Source organism: Dendrobates tinctorius, unplaced genomic scaffold (assembly GCF_039654945.1).
Source record: "Dendrobates tinctorius isolate UK_male_01 unplaced genomic scaffold, ASM3965494v1 ptg000095l, whole genome shotgun sequence".
In the NCBI taxonomy this organism is placed as follows: Eukaryota; Metazoa; Chordata; class Amphibia; order Anura; family Dendrobatidae; genus Dendrobates; species Dendrobates tinctorius.
Genome location: NW_027361763.1, coordinates 19,987,400 through 20,009,460, shown reverse-complemented (window position 1 = coordinate 20,009,460; position 22,061 = coordinate 19,987,400). Strand labels below are relative to the sequence as shown.

General features: G+C 41.4%; 1 protein-coding gene across 1 annotated transcript in view; it reads right to left on the bottom strand.

Annotated features, from left to right (window-relative positions):
• The window catches only part of LOC141098806 (vomeronasal type-2 receptor 26-like), a 42,262-nt gene that overhangs the window by 14,225 nt on the left and 5,976 nt on the right, over positions 1-22,061 (bottom strand). The window contains exons 2-4 of the mRNA XM_073586781.1: positions 12,660-13,311; positions 12,505-12,584; positions 4,893-5,105 (exon numbers count right to left, since the gene is read on the bottom strand). Of these exons, the coding sequence (XP_073442882.1) occupies positions 4,893-5,105; positions 12,505-12,584; positions 12,660-13,311 (945 nt within the window). The remainder of the gene's footprint in view (positions 1-4,892; positions 5,106-12,504; positions 12,585-12,659; positions 13,312-22,061) is intronic.

Sequence of the window (22,061 nt, the reverse complement as noted above, 5' to 3'; positions counted from 1 at the left end):
TAGACCACACCCCCAGCAGTCAGGTGATTCAGGTCCTGTTTGTCTGAAGCACGTATCTTTCACCACTGCTGCCTCACTCCCCAGGTATCTTTTGGGCACAGTTTGTTTATTCAGGACACACGCACTGGCTCAGTGAGCGAGTGCAGTGCATTGTTCCTGACAACTCCACAAGGAGGGTAAGCCACAAAAGATCATTGCTGGTTGTTCACAGAGTGCTGTATCCAAGCATATTAATGGAAAGTTGAGTGGAAGGAAAAAGTGTTTTAGAAAAAGGTGCTCTAGCAACCGGGATAACTGCAGCCTTGAAAGGATTGTTAAGAAAAGGCCATTCATAAATTTGAAGAAGATTCACAAGGATTGGACTGCTGCTGGAGTCATTGCTTCAAGAGCCAACACACACAGACGTATCCAGGACATGGGCTACAAGTGTCACATTCCTTGTGTCAAGCCACTCATGACCAATAGACAACGCCAGAAGCGTCTTACCTGGGCCAAGGAGAAAAAGAACTGGACTGCTGTCAGTGGTCCAAGATGTTGTTTTCAGATGAAGGTAAATTTTGCATTTCATTTGGAAATCAAGGTCCCAGAGTCTGGAGGAAGAGTGGAGAGGCCACAATCCAAGCTGCTGTAGGTCTAGTGTGAAGTTTCCACAATCAGTGATGGTTTGGGGAGCCATGTCTTCTGCTGGTGTAGGTCCACTGTGTTTTACCAAGACCAAAGTCAGTGCAGCCGTCTACTAGGAAATGTTAGAGCACTTCATGCTTCCCTCTGCCGACAAGCTTTTTGGAGGAGGAAATGTCATTCTCCAGCAGGACTTGGCCCCTGCCCACACTGCCAAAAGTACCAATACCTGGTGTACACACAACAGTATCACTGTGCTTGATTGGCAGCAAACTCGCCTGACCTTAACCCCATAGAGAATCTAAGGAGTATTGTCAAGAGGAAGATGAGAGACACCAGACCCAACAATGCAGATGAGCTGAAGGCTGCTATCAAAGCAACCTGGGCTTCCATCACACCTCAGCAGTGCCACAGGCTGACCGCCTCCATACCACGCCGCATTGCAGTAATTGATGCAAAAGGAGCCCCGACCAAGTATTGAGTACATTTAATGAACATGCATTTCAGTAGGCCAACATTTCAGATTTTAAAATGATTTTTCAAGCTTGTGTTATAAAGTACAGTATTTTTTGGACTAAAAGACACACTTTTTCCCCCAACATTTTGGGTGATGCTATGGGGCAATGCTGCAAATCCCATTCCAGGTAGGAGGGGGTATTCAGCAGCAGGGGACTCTGCCAGCATTTTGCAAAAGCCTGGAGCCCCTGCAATTCCATGGTTTTCAATACAGTGGACTCCGGTAAAAAATGCGCCAGAGGTGCCGAGATCTCTATCTGCACATTTTCCCTAGGTCCACTGCATTGAAATCCATGGAAATGCAGGGGCTCTGGGCTTTCACAAAATGTTGTGACTGAACACACCCTTCTACCAGCCTGGTACTCATAGCATCGCCCCACAGAGTCGCACCTCCGAACACCCCCTCTTCCCAGCCCAGAGCCCGTAGCATTGCCGGCTCTTGCCTCTGCCACACCCCCCAGTAAGCTACATTCAGACTATAAGATGCACCACCATTTCCCCCAATATTTTGAGGAAAAAAAGTATATCTTATAGTCTAGGAAATTCATTCTTGCACCTTTTTTTTAGTGGGATCAACTAAAGTTTCCGCAACTATGTTCTTGAGTCGAGGTTGCAAAGATGTTCCCGTTGGCCAACTTTTTTTTTGATCCAGTGATGAGTCCTATTCCAACTGTCCCAGTTACACAAAAAGCATGAGTACTTTGTGCATTTTCATTGGTGCCCAAGGAGCAAACAGAGAACTTTCAGATATTGACCATCCTTGATCGTCATAGTTTGTTGAGAATAAAGTCTAAATTCTGCTGGCTTTCCTTCAAGAGGACAGAATGCCCTACAGGCACTGAAGCATACTTGCTGCCATTGTGCAGTAGCACAGCTTTCAGGCTATTTTTGGATGAATCAAAGAGTCCATCACTCATATTTTACTCATCGTAGTGTTTGTGAAAAAACTGTACGTGATGGAATTTTTAAAATATTTTTATTTAGTTCAGTGGTATAAAAATCACCTCGTACTATGCAAACAATTTCACGCTTGAAAACGTGATATTAGTTATAGTAATTTTTTTTAATGTTCACCACAAGAAATGAAATGTTCACTGCAATTTGCATTGCAATTGAATAGAAATACCCCATATGTGGTTTTACACTAGGCATATTATAGGGATCTAAAATGAAGGTGCAGGAGTTGCATTTGATCCAGGCTTAGCCAGCAAGGGGTGCCGTTGGGTTGCTTGAGGCAACAATCAAAGGTGTCTCCAAGGTGACTGCGTTTTGCCACTATCCAAAGTGGAATTCAGTTGTTCTCTGAGCCGGCGGTCAATCTGTCAGCCAGCTCATAGAATGTGTATCCTAGGATTTCATTGTACTCACATCTTTCAGGCACGAGTATAATTGAAGACCTGGCCGCCGACTCTTTCACGTGACATCAGCTGCAACTTTATGTCAGCTGAAAAATTTGCCACAACTACCATTTGGTATTAATGTGTGCAAAGAGCCATAAAGTTTTATTTTCCTTGACTTAAATAAAAGCTTTTGCAATAAAATCATACGGAATAAGCTAACACATTGCACAGTGGTAACCCAATCTCAAATGGATGAGGCATGTTTGGGGACAATTTTTTATGTAAATACATGTATTTTTGGCTAAAAAATAATTTTTGCAAATGGGTATAATTTGTAGTTTTTGCACCTTTTGGTTCTCACAATGTCTTTGTTTAACTCAACATCCAATTTTAATTTAGTCACTCACCATAAATCAGCTGAGAGGAGGATGCTTGAATGAGCTCACTGACTAATTCTCAGGGAAATAGACATTTTGTTTATGACTTGAAAAAGATGCCCTAGGGCATTGGAATGCATTGTCTGAATTAGGCTAGTTTCACACTAGCGTTTCACTGACCTGCATCGGTCTGCACACGGCCGCCACTAAGCTCCGCCCCCAGCCGCACCTCCTCCTGGCCACTCCATCTATGGGCGCATGACGCTGCATGCGACCTGCGTACCCTATCTTTAGCATTGGGTACGCAGGCCGTGTGCAGGTGCAGGTATGCGTTTGCCGGTGCCTGCGTACTTTTGATGTTGCATTTTGGTGCACTCGGCGCACTGTCAAAAGGACGCATGTGCCGGCAAATGCATACCTGTGCATGGCCTGAGCAACCCAATGCTAAAGATAGGGTACACAGGTCGCATGCAGTGTCATGCGCCCACAGGCAGAGCGGCCGGGAGGAGACGCGGCCGGGGCAGAGCTTAGCGGCGGCCGTGCGCAGACCAATGCAGGTCAGTGAAACCCTAGTGTGAAACTAGCCTTAAATAACCCTCATTGAACTACAGTACCTTACAGAAAAAGGCTCATTTACATCCATGCAGTCTGTCTTCAAAGTGCTAGAATTAGAGATAAGAAAATCAATTCAAATGTGTGTCAAATTCGAGGAAATTCACTGAACCCATGGAATTTGAACGAATTGCAATTTGCGATTAGATTTTTACTGATCACCCTAAGCAAAATAATATTACCATTTCACACAAAACAGAAGATTGTGACATCCAGCGGAGGCTCATAAGGTGTCGGACACAGACAGACTTCCCCATAATGCCTTTCAGTTATCACATTATGCAGCCAATCAGAAGTGACTATCATAGATTAGCCGGTATAAAAGCTGAGACAGAGAATGCAGCTGCCTTTTTGCAGTGAATTTGTATTTTAGGATTACAACACAGCTCATAGGCATAGACATAGGGAGAGAAAGCTATAGAACACTGTAGATAATGTGAAGATTAGTGTGTGAGGAAAAAAAAATGTCATCTATTGTAAATTTGGATACTTTACATCAAATCCCTTCCTACTGTAGCTGTCGCCATTTCTTTGTGCAGATCCCCTTTTAGCCTAAATTTTTTAACTATTCTCAATAAATTATATTGTATAATTTCTTAATTTGAAATTTATGCCTTTTTAGCATATATGATTTGTAGTGATAGTAAGATCTCCATGCCCTAGCCAAACCAGATCTGCATCTCTATCCATCAAAAGGAGAAGTAGGCAGTTCAACACCTTGGCACCCAAGCAGAAAATTTCAAGTGATCCTAAAGATAGAGGGATCACAAGCAAATCTGCTGCTCATAGGATTCACAAGGAGAGAGGGTAAGTGCCATGGAAGCCTTGTAACACAATGTGACACAAACGCCTTTTCTAGACGTTATGAAATTGTCCAATAAATGTGGTAAATGGAAGGTGCACCATAATTTTCAGCCATGAAATCTATCCCTTTCTGGGGATAGTCTGACAAGGAGTGACTTGACAGAAAAAAGGGGTGGCTGTGCTGGAAAAGTGGTTACAGCACTGAATAAATGACTGCAAATGCCATGTCCATTTTAGCGAAAGAGAAGCCATGCCCAATCGCTATGAAGCCATTGGCGTTGTAAATGAAAGAACGTGACAAAATTTGAGTGTAAAATAAGTGATTTAAGGTTAAGGATGGCATAAATTTATACAGGACAGTGTAAAGATTTGTCAAATTTGTTATCAAATCTGAGCCACTATGATAAATTGGGCACATTTGAAAACTATCAAGTCAAGTTTACAATGTCTAAAAATGTGATCATCTGATATGTCTGCTTTAGTACATACTTCATACCCTGACTTATGAATGACAATGGAAATATTTATAAGTTACCTATACTCAACCAGTCCGGGCACAGAAGCTAATAAAATAAAATAGATGCTAATTACATAATTATATAAAAATAAAAAAATTACTTACATTGCCATTTTTCCAAAATATGTCGCTCTCCTTGAACACCAGCTGATTTCCTTCTTGGGATGATGCATTGAATTGTGCAACATCATTGGAGATAATTATTCCATCAGCGGCATATTTCAAATTAGAAATGTGATAGATTGTAGACATTTCTCTTTTCTCATTGAAATTAACATCTTCTCCAAACTGATCTCTAAATTGCAGTCTTCTAAGATACTAGGAGAATGAATAATACATTACATTACAGGGAGAGTTGAGCGGATTGTTTGCAGCTTGAATTTGACAAAAGATTTTATCTCGCATTACTGAAAAACGTCATATTGACCAGAAAATACATATATAACACTCCTTCCTGTCTAATGAGCAGATTATTTAACTTCATACTACAGTTTTACATTTTGTAGGTTATTTCAATTGTATAAACTGTTTAAAAATTATCCATTTTGTGGGACAGATGCCTGCCTCGCTTGTGTTTATACACAGGTGATACAAAAAGATGAAGCTGTGGCTCCATTACATGGAGAAAGTAAAAATTATCCATTTTGTGGGACAGATGCCTGCCTCGCTTGTGTTTATACACAGGTGATACAAAAAGATGAAGCTGTGGCTCCATTACATGGAGAAAGTAAAAATTATCCATTTTGTGGGACAGATGCCTGCCTCGCTTGTGTTTATACACAGGTGATACAAAAAGATGAAGCTGTGGCTCCATTACATGGAGAAAGTAAAAATTATCCATTTTGTGGGACAGATGCCTGCCTCGCTTGTGTTTATACACAGGTGATACAAAAAGATGAAGCTGTGGCTCCATTACATGGAGAAAGTAAAAATTATCCATTTTGTGGGACAGATGCCTGCCTCGCTTGTGTTTATACACAGGTGATACAAAAAGATGAAGCTGTGGCTCCATTACATGGAGAAAGTAAAAATTATCCATTTTTGGAGAGTATCAAATGCTGTGTTTTCTGTTAAATGAAGATGTACTGGTGTAAGGGGGTGAAGAGGAAGAAGAGCCCAAAGGAGGTTACCTTCCCTGCTCTTGATCCGGAACCAATTAGCCAGACAGCAGGGTTGCCGGGGGGAAAACTTTCTGCCCTGGATGGACTGGACCATGTGAAAGGGGCGGTGGACCGGAATGTGTGCAGGCAAAGGGCGAGAAAGCAGAGTGTGCCAGGCACTGAAGAGAGCGTGCCAGAGACAGGGGACTGAAGTACGAGACATAGTGCATGCTGTATGTGAGTACGTGGATTCGGTAGCCTCTGTGACCAGAGGAGACCTTCCCCCTGACGGTGCAAAGACAGTGACCCGAGCGCGCAGTACTGGGGACCGCAGTGACAAGCCGGGGCCCCTGAGTGTGGCCAAGAGACTTCCCAGTGTGCGTAGCATCATTACTGCAGAGTGACTGTCAGTGTACCATACCGAGACTTAGAGCAGGGGAGACTCAGGTTCACAGCGTCTCCCTGCTTCCTGATTTAACCCATGAGGTCCCAGCTTCACCCTAAGAAGAGACTGCAGAGACGTAACCCCTGAGGTTCTATCTACATCCATCCAGAGGAGACTACAGAGACTGCAAGCGCTGCTATTGATGGTGCCAACGTGGGAGAAAGAAACCCTGCAATCAAGTTTTCCCAGACTGATAGCTCATATTAATTCCAGTTGAACCGTCTCAACTCTGCATAACTTTTTAGTAGTCTTCTTAGTCTATTTTGCAGTTTATATTGTTACTCATTTAATCCCCTTACTGCTCCTCCTTGCGTGTAGAATCTATCCCCTGTAAATAAACCCTTTAACTCTTGGTCTGTCTCTGATCCGTGGCGACATCCTCAGTACCTGCAGTTTATTACACTGGTTTCTCAATTAAGAATGAATAAATATCCCTTTTGGGGACTGCAACAGGTTTACTATTCAAAAATGATTAAACAATTATAGAATCTTTTTATAAAGACATCCAAAAATTATCCCTTTTTAAAAGTGAAGGACTAGACTAGTAGTTTCCAAAATGAAAAGGCATGGCTTGTCACCAGTCATTTTTTAAAAAATAGCCATATATTGTGAGCTGTCATTATGACTGTCAGGCCGAAGGCTCAAAAAACTATCTTGTGCAGACTTGATGTAAGTCACTCTGTATGGCTGATTCCACAGGACCCCCGGCTCATTCTTTTACTCCTATACATATATTCGGTCTTACAACAGGGTCCACAGTATTTTTTCCATAAAAGAGCTGCTGGCCAGAGGAGTGAATCAGAGGCAAGAGAAGGGTCCAGTAGCCAGGCCAGAATCAGAAGGTCAGTACAGGGACAAAATCGTAAGGTAGCATGTTATGATTGAGTCACCGTAGGAGGCAAAAACAGAAATGCTAGCTAAGTCCAGAAAACCAGAGAAGTTGGCAACTATCAGATTGCAGACCCCTGAACCTATCAACACAACTAGCAGTAGCTGTGGGGGGTTCCTACGATGACCTAGACCCCTCGATCACAGCCGGAGAGATACATAGGCCTAAAGAAGGAAAGGGGAAATCTAACTGCCCCAGAGCAGACCCCAAAGCAATAGGCAGCCCCCCACATATAATGACGGTGAAGCAAGATGAAAACACTTACACAGACAGAAAGACAGGCTGAGCAAAGACGGGGCCCAAAAACTACCTAGCTAGGAACGGATAGGAAGGCTGCTGTCTGCAATCTGCCAAAACCCTATCAGAGACAAAAGCCAACAAGCTGATATAAAAATGGCCCTGAAGCAACTAAGCTTCAAAAACTAAATCAGCACTCAGGTACTTTCAGAAGACAGAGCTCTAGGAACACTGCACACTCCAGCAGGGAGTGGCAGAATCTAAAAAGAAAGAAAAATGAAAACAAATCTTAAATGCAAAAAGGCAAAACAGAAAACTTAGCTTTAGGAGAGCAGGAATCAGACTGGTGTCCAAGAGTCCACAGAGAAATCACCCGCAGGGCAGAAAGGGCGTAGGCTGCCTTAAATCCAGTCAGTGACTCCACTCAGCCAATCGTCTTCATTAGTCCCAGGTGCCTGATAATCAGGCTCACTACCTTCCTTCACTAGAATAGGGAGTTCACCAGGCCTCAGTGACGGAGGGGAAAATGAACTCACAACAGTAGCAGTGCAGTCAACATAAGAAATGTCTACCGGATATACAAGCAGGATATCCAGAAGCTCACTAAAGCTAGTGAAATTATTACTGGCAGTGGACAGCAAGATTTCAGGAGCTTAAATCGCTTGCAACTAGTGATGGGCGAGTATACTCGTTGCTCGGGTGATCTCCGAGTATTTTGCCGTGCTCAGAGATTTAGTTTTCGTCGTCTCAGTTGCATAATTTGCGACTTATAAACTGGCTGAATACATGTGGGAATTCCCTAACAAACAGGCATTCCACACATGTATTCAAGCTGTCTAGCAGTCGCAAATCATGCAGCTGAGATGACGAAAACTAAATCTCCGAGCACGCCAAAATGCTCGGAGGTCACCCGAGCAACGAGTATACTCGCTCATCACTACTTGCAGCCCAACTCAGGTACAAAGTAGATCAAACACTGACAGAAGGTAAATTCCAATCTTCCAGCCCAGATGGAGCTACAAGTCTCAAAGGAAAAGTAAGTAGAGTTTGATCAAAGTGTGAGCATAATGTGCTCTGATTCTTTTGGATGAGGAGAAGATGAAGAAAAAAAATTCTCCATCTTCTCCATTATGTCTGTGCTCAGGAATCAGACTGCACTCAGATATAATCTTACAGTCTCATGTTTTCACCGCATTCATTGACTTGAATGGCTGAGTGCAGTCTGATTGAACACTCAACCCTGTGTCTGAGTCTTCAGCATTGTGTGAAATGGTGCCAAGCATTGCCATTTTTTGAGGGGGCTAATCCTCCTATTATCCTTAATTACATGATATTTTACTAAACCTCTTTTTTTTGTAGTAGAATATGACTGTAGTATGTTTGGGTCTTATTTTTCCATTTGTTTGAGTTAATAATTATTTACTGTAAGCTAGAGTGACAGCATTGACAAGTTACATTTATGATAGAGAAACACAATTGATTGACATGAAATAAAGTTTTTACATTTATCACTTTTTTATAGATAAGTGTTTTGTTTTATCACTTATTAATAATTAGAATGTTAGTTTAAATCCAACTCAGACGTGATTATTATATTTATGCAGTCATAGCTTTCTATTTACCCATATCTATATCTTAAAGAAGTTGTCCATTACTTTAATATCAATGACCGATCCTTGGGCTAGTCCAGGATTGAAACGCGTTGTGAAAATAAAAATCTTTTAACTCATCTTGGTCCTAATGATTCTTCATTAAAGCAGCGCAGCCTGATAACGTGTTATGGTCCAAATTGGTCAGTTGTTCATCAAGCGGCAAATTTCTTGCCAGCTGTCTTACCTGTCAGCTGCATCATGGAATGTTTGTAAGTAACAATGACTGGAACATTGTGACTGCCACATGGTTGAGCAAAGTAATTCACTCTCCCTGCTCTCCACATATCCTGAATTTAATTATGCAACATTTCTTTCAGAAATAAACCAGCTTGAATAATAGGATTGCTTCAGCCAGGAAAGTGTCAGCTCATGACAAGCATTTGTACAAATGCAAAGCATATAATTCTGAATTTGCAGATTCCAAAAAATGGATGACTTTTTATCACTACTAGTTGAGAAATCATTACCTCTTCACTTACAAAACATCACTGATGACTTTGCTCCCTAAACAAAGGGATAATTTTTCATCCATTTTTACTGCCTTTATACAAACTCCAGCAAGGCAGGCATTGGTCCTAAAAAAGGATAATTTTTGGACAATATTTAACATTTAAGTAACCAAAATAGTCTGTTACTGCAGTGTGTTTTTAAGTTGGCTGTTGGATACCACCTGTTACCATCTATTTTCCCTTAACCATATAGCTTAACCCCTTAACGATCGCCGATACGCCTTTTAATGGCGGTAGTTAAGGGTACTTAAACCACAGCGCCGTTAATTAATGGCGCTGTGGAAAAAGTGCATAGCGCCCCCCCAGAGTCTGATTTTCTCCGGGGTCTCGGCTGCCGAAGGTAGCCGAGACCTGAGAGAACATGATTCGGGTCAGTTTTTACTTACCTTGCTTTTGCAATCGCCATTATTAACAGTATAACGGTGTCTGCAAAAAAAGCCACGATTTTGCATTTACTTTCTCCTCTGATGTGATCGCATCTTGGTCCGGGAAGAAAATGGCGGGCGCATGCAGATTACATTCATTCATTCATTCATTCAATGTACATTTTGATCACTGTGATAAACCCTATCACAGTGATCAAAATAAAAAAATAGTAAATGACCCCCCTTTTATCACCCCCTTAGTTAGGGAAATATAATGAAATAAAGAGAATATATTTATTTTAATTTTTCCATTAGGTTGAATTAGGGATAGGGCTGAAATTAGGGTTAGGGTTAGAACTAGGGTTAGGATTAGGGTTAGGGATTACGATTAGGGTTAGGGTTGGTATTAGGTTTAGGTTTGGGATTAGGGTTAGGGGTGATTTGGGGTTAGGGTTAGAGATAGAATTGAGGGGTTTCTACTATATAGGAACATCAGGGAGTCTCCAAACGCGACATGGCGCCACCCATGATTCCAGCCAATTTTGCGTTCAAAAAGTCAAATGGTGCTCCCTCCCTTACGAGCCCAGATGTGTGCCCAAACAGTGGTTTACCCCAACATATGGGGCATCAGCATACTCAGGACAAATTGCACACCAACTTTGCAGGTCTAATTTCTCCTGTTACTCTGGGGAAAATAATAAAATTGGGGGCTAAATAATCATTTTTGAGGAAAAAAAATGATTTTTTATTTTCACGGCTCTGCGTTATAAACGTCTGTGAAGCACTTGAGGGTTCAAAGTGCTCACCACACATCTAGATAAGCTCCTTGGGGGTCTAATTTCCAAAATGGGGTTATTTGAGGGGGTTTCTACTGTTTAGGCACATCAGGGGCTCTGCAAACACAACATGACGCCTGCAGAACATTCCATCAAAGTCTGCATTCCAAAATGGCGCTTCTTCCCTTCCAAGCTCTCCCATGTACCCAAACAGTGGTTCCCCCCCACATATGGGCTATTAGCATACTCAGAACAAATTGCACAACCACTTTTGTGGTCCAATTTCTCCTGTTACCCTGGGGAATATAAAAAAAATTGGGAGCTAAAAAATCATTTTTGAGGAAAAAAAATGATTTTTTATTTTCACTGCTCTACATTATAAACTTCTGTGAAGCACTTGTGGGTGCAAAGTGCTCACCACACATCTAAATAAGTTCCTTAATGAGTCTAGTTTCCAAAATGGTGTCACTTGTTGGGGTTTTTCACTGTTTAGGCACATCAGGGGTTCTCCTATCGGGACATGGCGTCCAATCTCGATTCCAGCTAATTCTGCATTGAAAAAGTCAAATAGCGCTCCTTCACTTGCGAAGTCTGCCATGCGCTCAAACAGTGGTTTACCCCCACATATGGGGTATCGGCGTATTCAGGAGAAATTGCACAATAAATTTTGTGGTTCATTTTCTCTATTAACACTTGTGAAAATAAAAAAAATTGGTTCTGAATTAATTTTTTTGCAAAAAAAAGGTCAAATGTTAATTTTTTTCCTTCCACATTGCTTCAGTTCCTGTGAAGCACGTAAAGGGTTAATAAACTTCTTGAATGTGGTTTTCAGCACCATGAGAGGTTCTTTTTTTAGAATGGTGTCACTTTTGGGTATTTTCTGATATGTACACCCTTCAAAATGACTTTAAATATGATGTGGTACCTAAAAAAAATGGTTTTGTAAATATTGTTGTAAAGATGAGAAATCGCTGGTCAACTTTTAACCTCTATAACTTCCTAACAAAAAAAAATTTTGCTTCCAAAATTGTGCTGATGTAAACTAGACATGTGGGAAATGTTATTTATTAAGAAACTTTTATGACATATCTCTCTGATTTGAGGGAAGAGCTCTGCCCACAACCCACCCACAGGCCACCCCGAAACCACGAGAATCTCACTAACTGAAAAATACAGATTAAACAACCACAAGACAGATTTCATCACCAGGTATCATTGTAACAGCGCCAACCTGACAGTGTCTGTAGTTTACTGAGCACAATCCTGCTGACAGGTTCACTTTAAAGTGGAGTAAAAATGTGACACCATTGTTGTCAGCAGCGATCTGGTAGTCAGAGATGTTTTCAGTGTTCTTCCCCATCTTTTTCTCCTTACAATCAGAACTTTTCCCATCCATGTCTACATTTTCACTGCCCCCCAGACTTCTTTGTAGGATCTGCTGGAAAAATGCTCAGATTCCCCATTGACTCACATTATACTCGTTACTTGAAATAAGCATTAGGAATTGCTCGGTTTGAATGAGCATCCAAGCATTTTAGTGCTCGTTCATCTATATATGTGACTGTGGATTGCCTTTATACAAATAACATTTTCTACATTATATCTTCTCCAGTTCCTGTATGACAGTTCAGTAAGGTTTGGGACTCTACTTGAGCACGTATTATTAACAGGAGTACTTTATTCTGCTTTATAACTCATTCTTATATTATACTTAATCCTATGCTTTTCATAAGTCATTTCTTACCTTTTGCAGCAGTCTCTGATTTTCTTTGGATTTTATATTTTTTCCTATCTGTGATTCCATCTCATGTAGAGCATGAGCCACTGCGTAGACAGATTTATACACAAGATAAGTGACCCTAAAACTAACAGTATAGTATACATTGTTACTAAGCTCACCTAACTTAATGGTTCTGTTGCATTCGTGAAGAGGTAAATGAATAAAATATTTTCTCATTTGAAGAGTGGTGAAACATTGAAAAGCAAATGCAATGATATTCGCCAATAAAATGTCATCCGGACGATTTCTTGGGCTAATTTCTTGGAGGAAATTTCTCAAATCTGGCATCTTTTTAGTAGGTGGGGAAAATACCAGACTTCCATGAAACGGTGACCTTGTTTTTGTAGGTGGCATGATGTTAGCAATCCAACCTGCTGGTACAATGAAGGTCTTCTCACGGGCTTTGAGTTCCTCCTCAATAAAGAATACAGTGAAGACAGAAAATGTTCCACAAATGACAATGACTTGTGAAGTTGAGTTGTTTATAGTCTTTAAGTTTTCAAAATAATTTGGAAACTTTTGCACAGAATCACAAATTTTAATAATGTACTCAACACAGATTTCATATGTGGCAGCCATTGTCTTTAATTCCTGGCTCTGCTTCTCTCCGAAATCATCATCAGATGTAATAACACCGATCCACGTCCAGTTATAATGTCTGAGTAATTGTATAATGGCCAGACACTGGGTTGAGTAATTGGGAAGAGCTTGGAAGAACGATGGAAAGAGGTTTGAATTGCTCATAATAGGATCCATTGCACCATAACTGATCTGAATAATACAGTAACAACATAGAAACATAATTATTATTACTACACACAACATATTTTACTCCATAGGCTATTTCATACATTCCTATAGATGGTGAAGAGAGCTGAGGTTGAACGGGCTCTGCACAGCGTTGTTCCTAACTTCCAGAACCCAACATTTAGGAGGTCTTAGGTTAGTTTCACACTAGCGTATGGAGGAGCTGCGGAGGGCTGCGGACTTCCTCCATAAAGCTCCGCCCATGGCCGCACCTCCTCCGGTCAGCTCCACCTCTGTTGGCATGCGGCCTGCGTACCCTATCCTTAGCATTGGGTACGCAGGCCATGCCGATGTATGAGGATGAATCCGCATGCATCATTTTGACGGTGCGACAACCTACACCAAATGCAGCATGTTGCATTTTGCTGCGCTCACCGCACCGTTGAAACGACGCATGCGGAATCATCCGCATACATCGGCATGGCCTGCGTACCTAATGCTAAAGATAGTGTATGCAGCCATCCGCAGCTCCTCCATAAGCTAGTGTGACACTAGCCTTAGATATCAGACCAACAGCATTCATTAAATTATTCCCATTTTCATGAATGGATATTGTCATCTACCACTTGTAGAAACCAGCACTCTTGCAGTTTAATGCTTATTAAAATTTTACAGCTGTTCTTGATATATTAACTTGAGATGAGCAGATCTGACAAAATCCACAATTGTTGCTGCTAAGGTTGGTCCAATAAATCATTAGGTTTAGGGGGCAATCACTTTTTCACACAGGGCCCTGTAGGTTTGGATTTCTTTTTCCATTAGTAATAAAAAAAACTTCACCTAGAAACTGCATTTTGTGTTTACTTGTGTTATCTGTGAATAATATTTAAATTTGTTTGATGACGTGAAACATTTAAAGAGAACTGTCAGCAGGATTTTTCTAAGTAAACTACAGACATTGTCAAGTTAGCACTGTTAAACTGATTAAAATGATACCTGGGGTGAAGAAAGCCATCTTGTGGTTCTTGTGTAATCAGTGTGAAACGTTTGCAGTTAATGAGACTCCCGTGCTTTGGGGCGGGAATAGAGGCAGAGTCTTATCTCCCTGCTCTAAGCCAGAGAAACCAAGGAGAGACCTGCCCACAGGCGACCCCTGGCTTAGAGCAGGAAGATAAGTCTCTAAATATTGAATGAATTAGTTATATATTCCTACTAGTACTTAGGGTTTAGGTTATTTTTTGCTATGTGGTGTGTAGGGATTCAACTCGCTCAGGAGCCACGGGAATCAATCAGGAGGCACGTTCCTTTTAAAAGTTCTCAGGGTTTATTGCTCCATAACCCATAAACCAGCACATAACATAAGGAATAGCGTTTAGATCAGGCAAAAGAAAACATAAGTGTCCATGATTTCAGGCTCAGTCCTGGAGCCTCAGCAAAACACAGGAGGCTTATCCCGCCTCGCATACAGCCAATATCCACAGGCCTTACCGAGTCAGCAGCCTTAGCACGTGGTCTTCAGGAAGGTAGCTCATCTTCCTCCACATAGGCCTGCCAGGACCTTGCACATAGCCCAATCAGATCCATGTGCAGTCTCTTGTGACCAGACCTCAAGTACCTTATATGGTCCATAACCACACCCACAGGTGATCACATGGCTATGACCTCACTAAAGGTCCTATTACACACACAGCCACACACAGGCTTCCCTGACATATTGTAACAGAAACATCAGCAGTAGCTCTGCTGATCAATACACCTATTCAAGCTTCCATCAGAAGGCCACCTATGGTCTTGGGATACATAACGGTCATTCAGCATCCTATACCCATTACTACAATGGATATGCCTGTAGGCCCATCCTGGGGCACCCACACAGCACCCCCTAGCGGACATAGTGGCCACTACACCACAGCTGATTCATCATATAGGAGAGTCACACAACTAAACCTATAGAGAACCCCTTTTTGATAACCACGACATACTCAAAAGATAATTTTTGTGGCATATTTTGATTGACAGGAGGCTTTACTGTCCACTATGGGGAATTCACTTATTCTAGTATATTGGTTTTATTTTTGAATAATAAAGATTTATGGCTGTAATATATAAATGGATCTCGTTTTTATTCTGGGTAGTACCAGTAGTAAGAATATATATATATATATGACTTAATATATATATATATACAGTATATATACTGTATATATATATATATATATATATACAGTATATATACACATATATAAATTTATACACATTTATATGCTAAAGTGTGACATTCAAATGCTGAAAAATACCAAAATTCATGACTGGATATACTGAGGAAACAAGCTTGAATTTTTCAACAAAGTGATATTCAAAGCATTGTAATGTAAATGAGTGGAGAAACTGACGACACTCCCTTTGAACATTTTATTTTAAAATAATGCATTGCGATTTTTAATATATTGCTTTTCCTACCTTGTGGCCTGCAACTGTTAGTTAGCTGCAGATAGGGTTAACAATTGGGCCCAACCCATGGTGGGATGAGTTACATGGGCAAAAGGAACTCAGTTCCTGCAGGCAGTTAGTGGGAAGGAAAGGAAAGGGAAGGACCTATGATCCTATTGTTCGCAGACCAGCATTGTTTTATAGGTGTTGTGTGTGAAGAAAGGAGGAGACCATACTTGGATAGCAAGTTTTGAACAGAACAAGTATCAAGTGGCAGAAGTATTCTTTATCTCAGGGGAGTGGATGCTGTAGGAACTCACACTCTCAGGTTGCAATGCCTTCACAGAAATGCACATAACCAATTTACTTATGCCTTTGTAACATCACTGAATTTAGTGCCTTGTGATAGTTTAACCAGAAACGCCATCAGTTGATATATTTTCTCATTGCGACCAGTTTATTTGTTTCATTTGTTTCCAGTGCAGTATAACTTTTCCTCCTTAGGCCTCCGCAGTTTCCCATCAGCCTCTTCACTAGCCTTCACTAGCCTCACCCCTTCTTTTTTTTGCAGAGTACATCTTGGCCCCTTGGAAGTTGATATGCTGATTGTCTCTCTCTAGATTTTCAGTCCTTCTGGTTACTTACTTCAACATGGTCGGTGAGTTATTATGTTCACTTGATAGCGCGCACCGTATTGTCTGATGTAGCGGCTCTGTTCTTTATGATGTCTTGTTGAATAGTCTCCTCTGCCTTTATTGTTATCTCCACCATTCGCCATGTTATGTTATTACGTTTTTTTGTCCTATACCATACGTAATGTTACGTACCTCAGATATGTTGTATGCTTTATACTTTCATTTTGGCTGTCTGACATCATCAGGGATAACAAAAGAATAGGCGTCGCCTGACTCGGCCCATATGGCACAACTCTGTGACCCTTCATATAGGAGGAAGAGAGTGCTTGTCTAGGCCTATGTGTGCACAGTTTAACAAATCAGAGGCCTGTAGTGTTGATACTGATGCTGAAGCGGAGCCATTATACTAACAGTCATTCTAAGGGTTAACCGTTCGTATCACATACAATCTGTATTTAGAGTAGGTTGGGCGAGTCGCAGGAGAAAGAAGAGTGACAGAATCCAGTCTGTAGACAATTATTAGGCTTGTGCAGTCCATTGGCAAATATATAGCTGCATTTTTTGTGAAGCATGAAAAAATTGAATATATTTTGATCCATCAATTACTACGTGATTTGAGGCCCTTTTTTGTGTTATATAACAAACCCAAAAACAATTGAAACATTTTCCTGGGCTACATTTCTAAGAAATACAATATTCCATAGTGTGGCGCACATTGCTGTGATCTATAAAGCTGCAAAAAGCATTTAAAAATGTTGTAGGCTTCCATTTCCTGACATAAAGTGCTACGTGGTCTGTGAACATCTCTGTGATCTCTAAAAGTGCTAAAAAAGCTTTTAAAAATTTGGTAGGATTTCATTTTTCAGACATACAGTATTACGGGGTCGATGAACATTTCTGTGATCTCTAAAACAGAGAAAAAGCATTGAAACATTTTTCTGGATTTAAGTTGATTGTGTCATCCATACACTTTTGCATTCTTTCTATTACAATACTGTGGAGTATATTCCCCAAAACTGTTTTGATTGCTGCAGGTTACCAATTTTTTTTTTATTAAAAATAAACTTGGTTTTAAGAGACTTAACAATTACAAAATGTGTAAGAGAATGGGAAATGGAAGTGCTGATGATGGTGCACACAGATGCCGAGGACATGGGGAAGGTGCGACTATGCCGGTTGCCAGAGAACTTCCAGCAGGCTTGGCAGCACCACACAGTCTTCCACATGGCCCAGTCTCACCAAGCCTACAGTCTGGATCATTTAATCCTCACCCTGTTTCACTTCCTCCCATCATGTTGAGTTCCAGGAGACTAGTGATCCCACACTAGGACACTCCGAGGAGCTCTTAAAGCATAATTTCTTGATTGTGGCTTCTCAACTTGCATGCTCCAAGAGGAACAGGAGGACAAGCTATTTAGAGATGCACAAACCTTAGAGCAGCCATGGCCTCAATAACATGATAGTGAGGAATGGCAAATATGGGATAAGGAGGAAAATAATGATGAGACACAGTTGCTGCTAAGTCTTGTTGTTAAGTCATATAGTCAGGAGGACCAGGGTGCGGTGGTGGAAGACAAAGTCACCGATCCAACCTGGGATGCTCACACAACACCGCAGACCCCTGCCACACACTTACTACAGCCCCTAACTAGGACTCTGAAATTTATCTCCCTATCTTTCACCTTGAAACTTATATTGAGTATGGTTTGAGAAAGACCTAGGTTTAGGTCGAAACGTAACCATATAACACTCTCACGTCTGGAATATTTCCTTAGTTTGCGGTGTTTCACTATTTTGATCCATTGAAAAATTCAAATAAAAAAATTGTAATAATTTTTTTTCAAAGACTCTTTTGCAAGAATAATTCATTTTTGAGTGCGACTCTTCATTCATTGACTTCAACCTGGGAAGCTGGCATGCACAGCAAGGCCAGCAGTGCTGAGGGGGAAGAGATTGGTAGTAACAAAAAAAAAAACAGGAAGAGTCCGTGGGTTGACCAGAGGGAGAAGGAGGGCAACTGTTCCACACAGCACTGAAACTCTTTGAATTTCTTCATTAAAGAGTTAGATGTTCCCCAGTCTGAGACTTTTTTAAAAAGAGTTCTGAGAAAAACAAAATGGCCATTTGCAACCTGTGGAATGCAAAGATCAGCAGGGGCATGACCATCTAAGCTCCTGACTCATTGGGACGAATGTCTGGATTCACGATTGGTGACATTAAGTGACACCACTGCCTCTTCCCCTGTGCTAGGTACTTCCTAATCCCAGTCCCAGCTCAGAATTAAACTGTCCCTACCCCAGGCCTTGGAACAAAAGAGAAAGTTCCCAGCCACCAACCCACAAGCCCATATGCTAAATGGGCACATTTATAGGCAGCTTGCTATGGAAATGTTGCCATTTAGGTTGGTATGCACTGAGAATTTCCAGTGAATCTTGGCGGTAGCTGTCCCTTGGTACTCGGTCCCCAGTCACCACGTTTTTTCCCCTGGTGTGGAGTTCCTGCCTTGTACCAGCATGTGTCCAGGAACATCACCCATGCCCTTATTAACAAATTTAGTGGCATTGTCTATTGACTGAAACATGGACAAACGCTTATGCCAGCGACGCTTCATTTCCCTGACGACACACTTCGGTGAACAATGTGGAGGCTGGGGCTGAGTTACACCCTGGCACAGCGCATGTGTTCCTGTCGCCGAGGACTGCTGGCCCTAACAGGGTTTCCTCCACCTGATACCGCAGTTCCTGCACCCACTACTGCTCTCCGTCATCCTCTATCTCAAATGTTTTATCACAGAGCATGGCTTCCACATTAGCCGGAAGCTGGAAGCTCTGCAGCACTGCCTCATGGAAGTGGAAACAGGCTCTGCTGAAGCTAATTTGTTTAGGAGACAAACCACACTCTGTGGCAGAGTTAATTAAAGGAATTACAGACCGGACAGATCTGTGGTTTTCGCTACTGAACCTCCAACCAGGCATAGTTGTGTGTGATAATAGCTGTAACCTGGTGGTGGCTGTGAAGCTTGGCAAGCTCACACTCGTACCATGCTTGGCATATGTGCTCAACTTGGTAGTTCAGCGATTTCTGAAAACATACCAGATGTGCCAGAGCTTCTGGTCAAGGTACACCGCATCAGCGACCGTTTCCACAAATCGGCTACAGCTGCGGCCACTCTCGCAAAGATGGTGAGTGGCGATGACACCATAGTCAGCACAAAAACCCATCCTTCGTGATAATATATATGAATCTAATGAAAATGTAGAGTCCCTGTGGGTAGAGATAAGGGGAGGGGGGAAAAATAATAAATTACTGATAGGGGTTTGTTATAAATCTCCAAAAATAATGGAAGCTACAGAGAATATCCTCATAAAGCAAATAGATGAAGCTGCGACTCAAGGAGAAGTCATTATTATGGGGGACTTCAACTACCCTGAAATACATTGGGGAACCAAAACCTGCAGTTCCAGCAAAGGTAATAGGTGTCTGACAACTATGAGAGACCATTACCTTTCACAACTGGTTCAGGACCCAACAAGAGGGGGGGCACTGCTAGACCTAATATTATCCAACAGGCCAGACCGCATATCAAATGTAAGGGTTGGAGGTCACTTGGGTAATAGTGATCACAAATTAATAAGTTTTCATGTATCCTTTAATAAGATGTGTAGTAGAGGGGTTACAAGGACACTAAACTTCAGGAAGGCAAATTTCCAACGGATGAGAGATGATCTTGGTGCAATTAACTGGGACGATATCCTGAGACATAAAAATACACAAAGAAAATGGGAGACGTTTATTAGCATCCTGAATAGGACCTGTGCACAATATATACCGTATGGGAATAAACATGCGAGAAATAGGAGGAAACCACTATGGCTAAATAGAGCTGTAAGGGGAGCAATAAGAGATAAAAATAAAGCATTTAGAGAATTAAAGCAAGTAGGTAGTGATGAGGCATTAAATAAATACAGAAGATTAAATAAATTCTGTAAAAAGCAAATCAAGACAGCAAAGATTGAGACAGAGAGACTCATTGCCAGAGAAAGTAAAAATAATCCCAAAATATTCTTTAACTACATAAATAGTAAGAAGCTAAAAAATGATAGTGTTGGTCCCCTTAAAAATAGTCTGGGTGAAATGGTGGATGAGGATGAGGAAAAAGCCAATATGCTAAATGACTTTTTTTCAACAGTATTTACACAAGAAAATCCCATGACGGATAACATAATCAGGGATAAAAATTCTCCATTAAATGTTACCTGCTTAACCCAGCAGGAAGTACGGCGGCGTCTACAAATCACTAAAATTGACAAATCCCCGGGCCCGGATGGGATACACCCCCGAGTACTGCAGGAATTAAGCACAGTCATTGATAGACCACTATTTTTAATCTTTAAAGATTCCATAATAACAGGGTCTGTACCACAGGACTGGCGTATAGCAAATGTGGTGCCAATATTCAAAAAGGGGACAAAAACTGAACTTGGAAATTATAGGCCAGTAAGTTTAACCTCAACTGTGGGTAAAATCCTGGAGGGTTTTCTAAGAGATACTATACTGGAGTATCTGGAGAAGAATAACCTTATGACCCAATATCAACATGGGTTTACAAGAGACCGTTCCTGTCAGACTAATCTGATAAGCTTTTATGAAGAGGTAAGTTCCGGACTGGACCAAGGGAATGCAGTGGACGTGGTGTACATGGACTTTTCAAAAGCTTTTGATACGGTGCCACACAAAAGGTTGATACATAAAATGAGAACAATGGGGATAGGGGAAAATATGTGTAGGTGGGTTAAGAGCTGGCTCAGGGATAGGAAACAAAGGGTGGTTATTAATGGAGCACACTCGGACTGGGTCACGGTTAGCAGTGGGGTACCACAGGGGTCAGTTTTGGGCCCGCTTCTTTTTAACATATTTATTAATGACCTTGTAGGGGGCATAGAGAGTAGAATTTCAATATTTGCAGATGACACTAAACTCTGCAGGGTAATTAATACAGAGGAGGACAATTTTATATTACAGGAGGATTTATGTAAACTAGAAGCTTGGGCTGATAAATGGCAAATGAGCTTTAATGGGGATAAATGTAAGGTCATGCACTTGGGTAGAACGAACAAGTTGTATAATTATGTGCTTAATTGTAAAACACTGGGCAAAACAGTCACTGAAAAAGACCTGGGTGTATGGGTGGACGACAAACTCACATTTAGTGGCCAGAGTCAAGCAGCTGCTGCAAAGGCAAATAAAATAATGGGATGCATTAAAAGAGGCATAGATGCTCATGAGGAGAACATAATTTTACCTCTATATAAGTCACTAGTGCGACCACACTTAGAATACTGTGTACAGTTCTGGTCTCCGGTGTATAAGAAAGACATAGCTGAACTGGAGCGGGTGCAGAGAAGAGCGACCAAGGTTATTAGGGAACTAGGGGGTCTGCAATACCAAGACAGGTTATTACACTTGGGGTTATTTAGTTTGGAGAATCGAAGGCTTAGGGGTGATCTTATTACAATGTATAAATATATGTGGGGACAATACAAAGACCTTTCTAATGATCTTTTTACTCTTAGACCTGTGACGGGGACAAGGGGGCATCCTCTACGTCTGGAGGAAAGAAGGTTTAAGCATACTCACAGACGCGGATTCTTTACTGTAAGAGCAGTGAGACTATGGAACTCTCTGCCATATGATGTTGTAATGAGTGAT